Source organism: Diaporthe amygdali, assembly GCF_026229845.1.
Source record: "Diaporthe amygdali strain CAA958 chromosome Unknown NODE_7_length_1459731_cov_64_868725, whole genome shotgun sequence".
NCBI lineage: Eukaryota > Fungi > Ascomycota > Sordariomycetes > Diaporthales > Diaporthaceae > Diaporthe > Diaporthe amygdali.
In genome coordinates, this window is record NW_026517027.1 from 62,475 (window position 1) to 69,211 (window position 6,737).

General features: G+C 54.5%; 1 protein-coding gene across 1 annotated transcript; it reads left to right on the forward strand.

The window, feature by feature from the left end:
- Positions 1-1,489: 1,489 nt before the first annotated feature.
- J7T55_013640 (calcium-translocating p-type atpase) lies at positions 1,490-5,790 on the forward strand (the record flags this gene model as incomplete). Its single annotated transcript, XM_053140532.1, has 2 exons — positions 1,490-4,896; positions 4,953-5,790. The coding sequence occupies 2 exons, from the start codon at positions 1,490-1,492 to the stop codon at positions 5,788-5,790; spliced, it is 4,245 nt and encodes a 1,414-aa protein (XP_052995979.1).
- Positions 5,791-6,737: the final 947 nt, after the last annotated feature.

Genomic DNA, 6,737 nt, shown 5'->3' on the forward strand with positions numbered 1-6,737 from the left:
GCTGGGCCTCCCGGAGGCCAATGGGGGGGGTTCGTATGCGCACACAGCTGTTTCTGTCTTTTGTGTGAGCGTGACCCATGGATCTAGTTGATTTTGATTGATGGATCGATGATGACGATGGCGAAAAGTAATGGGCCCGGCCGTGTCTCTGGTGTTCCACCAGGCGAGGGCTGTCACTGGAGGCCTTCCTTAGGGTTCTGGCAGGGCCCATCAATCATCTCGCATCCGCGCAGCACAGTCGCTCGGTCCAGCGAGTCGGAATTGAAGGTGACTGAGATCTGCTGGTAATACGGTTGCGGCCTCCGGTTTGATGTTCGTGACTTGTTGATGGCGCAGCGCCAGCCGCAGCCAAACGCCAGTAGGTCAGTTAGTCAGTAGGTTGCTTGCTTCGCTTGTTGGGGAGGCGGCCCCGTGGAGGCCGTCCAACAATTATCAGTGCTTTGTGAAGGGCGAGACGACGTCAGGGTTCAGTCAGAGCCGAGCACAAACGAGAGCAGACCGTCTTTTTGAGCCTCGAGTCGTGATGGACCAGAGCACGCACCTACCGTACCAGACCATAGCGTAGGACGAGAGTGTCTGTCTTGTCTGTAGTAGCCAGCCATAGTAGGTACGCAGAGCAGAAAGGCATACTGTAGATAGACTACACGGATACAGTCGGGTTGTGCTGCTTATGCTCCGTACAGAGTAGCAATGAAAGAGATATACAGACACACACACACACACACTTTTAGATAGACCACCCTGATTACCAGCAGATGGGGTTTTGGCGCCAGCACCAGGCCAGGCTTCTTGCGGCCCTTGCCTATGAGAGCAGCTGCGAGCAATGTGCCAAGAAGGCACGTCGATATTGTGGGTGCCCAGGGACGTCAGGTACCCAAGTACCAAGGTACCGGCAGGGCAGAGCTCCAATCACCAGGGATCTCCTGCGGCAGCCCTGCAACAAAATGCAAGAGCGGCCTGGGCATTTTTACACAGCCACGCACGCTAGGGGGAAGGATCCATACTCCATGCTCCTTGCCCCATACCTGCGTATACCTTGCATCCCTGTTTCGTGTAACTGCTGCTGCTCACATCGTCCTGTCTTGTCTTGCCTCTGCCTTCGTTGCCCCAGCGTGAGAATTGCCATTGGTATGTGCCATGTATCTATGTGCCTACGAGACTGGTCTGCTCCATTTCTTCAATACACTACCACTACACATGCACCCACTTCGTGCTCCTTCTCCCTTCCTGTTCGTTTGTTGCCCTGTCCTGCCCTGCCTTACCTCGCCCTGCATCGCCCTGCCTTGAGGTTTGCCTACAAACTGTCTCCCTACGCAGGACAAGCCCCAAACAACCTCCACTTAGACACCACGCCTCGCTCTGTTGACAAAACTTGGTACCACTCCGTCTCGGAGCAGCAGCATGTTACTGTAAGCCGTACCTAGCATACCACCGGTAGCAGAGTGCGCGCTTCCTGCCGCCGACGACATCCTCCTCCTCCTCCTTCAACATGGCTCCCGGTAGGCCCAGAGCCCCTACCATCACCATCGACACCACCGCCGTCAGTCCCACGCCCCAGCCCGACGACGCGGATAATGATGCCGCTGCTGCCCAGCATGGCAATGGCCACTCGCCAATTTCTCCCTCCGACACCCACAGCCCCTCCACAGTCGTCGATCCGGCAGCACAGAGCTGGACGACCCAGAGAATCACCGTGGAGACTTCCGAAAGCCGCAGCGTGCGCACTCAGATAGATACGGAGCCATCCTTCGAGAGCAGAGAGAGCCGGCCTACCAGCCCTCACAATGTCTCCAGCCCCATCTCCCGCTCAAAGGACCAGTCTCAGAACTTCCTGGCCGTCCCCAACCATGGCGGCCCCCGTTCCAGGCAAAACAGCGTCGACTCCGCTGACGATTCCCGCCCGAGGTCCTCTACTCAGATCGACACCAGCACCACCCTCTTCCAGAGCGAGCAGGGAGACGCCAAGGGCAAGGTCTCCATGGAACTCGACCACGCCCACGTCATGAACGACCCCGATGCTCTCAAGCCCGACCAAGGAAAGGAAGAGGAGTTCGATGTGGACAACAACCCTTTTGCTTTTAGCCCCGGCCAGCTGGGCAAGATGTTCAACCCGAAGAGTCTCTCAGCTTTTTACCGATTGGGAGGACTTGCAGGAATGGAGAAGGGCCTGCGTTCAGACCGGACAGCTGGACTTGGAATCGACGAGAAGCACTTGGACGGCAGGGTAACTTTCGAAGACGCGACCGGCGCCGACAAGCTCAAGACCGAGGGCGCAGAACCAACACCTCAGCCCCAGGCCACCGGCGCTCAACACGACTCTCACGATCAGGATCAAACCTTCAGCGACAGGAAACGTGTTTTCAAGGACAACAGGCTTCCCGAGAAGAAGGGAAAGAGTCTGCTGCAGCTGATATGGATTACCTACAACGACAAGGTACTGATTCTGTTGTCTATTGCCGCTGTGGTATCTCTGGCCATCGGATTGTATCAGACCTTTGGAACGCACCACGATGTCAACAACCCACCGGTCGAGTGGGTCGAGGGCGTGGCAATTATCGTTGCCATTGTGATTGTTGTGATGGTCGGTTCTCTGAACGACTTCCAAAAGGAGAGGCAATTCGCAAAATTGAACAAGAAGAAGCAGGATCGGATCGTCAAGGTGGTCAGATCCGGAAAGACGATTGAACTCAGTGTTTTTGACATCCTCGTTGGAGACGTACTCCATCTCGAGCCTGGCGACATGATCCCTGTCGACGGCATCCTGATTGAGGGCTTCAATGTGAAATGTGACGAATCCCAGGCGACCGGAGAATCAGACGTCATCCGGAAGAGGCCAGCAGATGAGGTCTACGCTGCCATCGAGAACGGCGAGAGCCTCGCTAAGATGGACCCCTTCATTCAGTCTGGTGCTCGCGTCATGGAAGGTGTTGGAACTTTTATGGCCACCTCTGTCGGTATCCACTCTAGCTACGGCAAGACTCTCATGGCTCTCAACGATGACCCTGAGATGACTCCACTTCAGTCGAAGCTGAACGTTATTGCCGAGTATATTGCGAAGCTTGGAGGCGCCGCGGGTCTGCTGCTGTTCATCGTCTTGTTCATCGAATTCCTCGTCAAGCTGAAGGGCCAGGGCAATCTGACGCCCACCGAAAAGGGCCAAAACTTCCTGGAAATTTTCATCGTCGTTGTTACTATCATCGTCGTCGCCGTGCCCGAAGGCCTTCCACTGGCAGTGACGCTCGCTCTCGCTTTCGCAACAACCCGTATGTTGAAGGACAACAATCTGGTACGACACTTGAAGGCCTGCGAGGTCATGGGCAATGCCAGCACGATCTGCTCCGACAAAACCGGAACTCTCACGCAAAACAAGATGCAGGTCGTCGCGGGCACAATCAGCACATCCCATAGGTTTGGTGGTGCGCCGCCCAGAGAAGGACACGAGCCTGTGCCATCTGGCACCCTGGACGTCAGTGCCTCGGAGCTTGTCAAGACGCTGAGCGCAGAGGTGAAGGAATTGCTCAAGAACTCAATCGCTCTCAACTCAACTGCCTTCGAGGGTGAGGTAGACGGACAAATGACCTACATTGGATCCAAGACGGAAATGGCAATGCTCATTTTCGCCAAGGAGCACCTAGGAATGGGACCGGTAGCAGAGGAAAGGTCAAACGCCAAGATCCTGCAACTCATTCCCTTTGACTCCGGCCGCAAGTGCATGGGCATCGTGATCCAGCTTCCCGACGGGCGGGCGAGACTGTATGTCAAGGGTGCCTCCGAAATCGTCCTGGCACAGTGTACCTCGATGGTTCGTGACCCATCATCCGACTCTCGCACTGCTTCTCTCGGCCCAGAGCACAGGGAGACTATCATGAGCCTCATCGAGCACTATGCTACGCAGTCTTTGAGGACAATTGGAATTGTGTACAAGGACTTGGACAAGTGGCCACCACCAAGGGCACGACGCGCCGACGGCGAGAAAGATGAGGTCCAATTCGAAGCCATTTTCAACAACATGGTCTTCCTCGGCATGGTCGGCATCAAGGATCCCCTGCGTGAAGGTGTTCGGGAAGCTGTCAAGGACTGCCAGAAAGCTGGCGTCGTCGTGCGCATGGTTACTGGAGACAACAAGCTGACAGCTCAAGCCATCGCCGAGGACTGCGGTATCCTGCAGCCAGACTCCATCATCATGGAAGGCCCCGAATTCCGCAACTTGCCTCTGTCCGAACAGCAAGATATACTGTCACGACTTCACGTTCTGGCCCGGTCTAGCCCTGAAGACAAACGCACTCTGGTTGGTTTGCTGAAGAACAGGGGCGAAGTTGTTGCTGTCACCGGAGACGGTACCAACGACGCACCAGCCCTGAGACTAGCTGACGTCGGCTTCTCAATGGGAATCGCCGGTACTGAGGTCGCCAAAGAAGCCTCCGCGATTATTCTCATGGATGACAACTTCAGTTCTATTGTCAAGGCTCTGAAGTGGGGCCGCGCTGTCAATGATGCTGTCAAGCGCTTCCTGCAATTCCAGCTGACCGTCAACATCACCGCTGTCGTCCTGACCTTTGTCTCGGCCGTTTCTAGCAACGACGAGAGCAGTGTTTTGACGGCTGTGCAGCTGCTCTGGGTTAACTTGATTATGGACACACTCGCTGCCTTGGCTCTGGCCACTGATCCTCCACAGGACAGTGTTTTGAACCGCAAGCCTGAGAGGAGGAACAAGTCAATCATTTCTACAACAATGTGGAAGATGATACTCGGCCAGGCCATTTACCAGCTCGTCATCACGTTCCTCATCTACTTTGGCCGTAACTCGGTCATCCCCGGCGATGATGCCACCGACGCGCAAATCCAAACACTGGTTTTCAACACATTCGTGTGGATGCAAATCTTCAACCAGTGGAAGTAAGTGCACAACCCGTCTTTATAATTGTGAATCAAGAAGACTAACAAAGAGATAGTAACCGTCGTCTGGACAACCAATTCAACATCTTCGAGGGCCTCTTCAAGAACTGGTTCTTCATCGGCATTAGTATTATCATGTGCGGCGGACAGATCCTGATCATCTTTGTTGGCGGCAAGGCGTTCAACATTGCTTCCGAAGGACAGTCCGCCAGCATGTGGGGAACCGCCATCGTCCTAGGCTTCATTTCGATCCCTATCGGTATCGTCGTCCGACTCGTTCCTGACTCACTACTCGAGAAACTCGTGCCAGAGGCCATCAAGCGCAGGGCTCAAACCAAGACCCCAGATGTCACTGTCTCTGACGATGTGGAACGTTTCCAGAACTTCCCGGCCGAGTTTGCCGAGATCCGTGACGAGCTCTTCTGGCTGAAGCGGTTCAAGGGCGGACGTGTTAACAATCTAAAATTCGCCATGAAGCACCCGAAGGAGGTCTTCTTGCCCAAGAGGAGCATGTCGCGACAGAACTCAAAGCAAAACTCACGTTCCAACTCCATCAAGCAGCCGCACACCCCGACTCGGGAGAATAGCTTCGGCTCGGGCGGCGGCGGCAGCAACGTCGGCAGCAACGTCGGCAGCAATGTCGGCAGCACGACGCCGGACTCTAGGAACAGGTCCAGGTCGATGCGGTCCAGGTCCAGGTCTAATTCTGTCCTGGGCGCGGCCACCCTGATGACGGGTATCGTGGCAGGCAGTGTCGGCGCGGCGGGTTGGTCTCCGATCGACCGCGCTGGCGGAGACTGGCAACAGTTCCCGCAGACGAAGCCGGCGCCCTCGCCGCTCGGTGCATCATCTACGAAAGGAGACGACAAGGAAGAGGGCGGCAGCGCCTCATGAGTAACTGTAAATAATGGATAGGCGTTATCATAGACAACATTACATATAATTGCATGACTACAGGTGTCCAATCTCACCTACAACTATTTTTCTTGCCTCCATTCTTACCTGTCCCTGTGAAAAGAGTGATCAAATAAAAGAAACTTCATATCTGGTACTGGTAGCACAGTCTAACCAAAGCCGAATACCTGGCGACGTGGTCGTTGCGCACAATTCAGGCCTGTGAGTCGCTAAGTCTTGTTTGGAATAGCGAGGGGTTGTTTAATTGCCCCTCTCTCCTCTTTTACTATCTCCCAAGACTGGGCGACACTTTTGTGTAACGGATGCTGGGAACCTCCATATCTAATTAGTTGTGTCAATTAGCCGCCCTCTGGGCAAGTCGTTAGTTCCGCCAAATTGGAGCTGCAACGATCAATTATATATGTGGATATTGTGGTTTCACTCATCTTCCTACAGCAGCATCACTGACATGTCTATACACGGTAGATTTGGTTCCAAATCTTTCATTGCTTCTACGATGATGGGAGGCGCGCATCCACACACACGCCCTCTCTCATAGAAGCTTTTGCGTTGATGATTTGGCATTGTGCGAATCTTTGTCGCCTAAAGCAGCAAAAGATCCCTTCTTTCTTATCAAACTTTAGTAATTGACGCCTGAATATTCGCTGATGACCTCGCCGCCGGCTCTCTGCCCGTCTCCACGAGATCTTTGGAGAGCGCTCCTGCGTTCCCCCAGAGAAGAGACACAAAACGCCGAGACCACACAGCTCTCGGGGAAGCCTTTTGTGGTAGGACACCGTGGAGTGTCAATACTGTCTCTGGCATGACTGTCTACTCAGTCGATGCTGTTCTCTATCGTGACCATCACCGTTTCTCTAGGATCCCGGTCCATTCGCTCCGGACACCTGTCTGTCATGTCTGAATTCGATAGCCTCTTCCGAACCGGT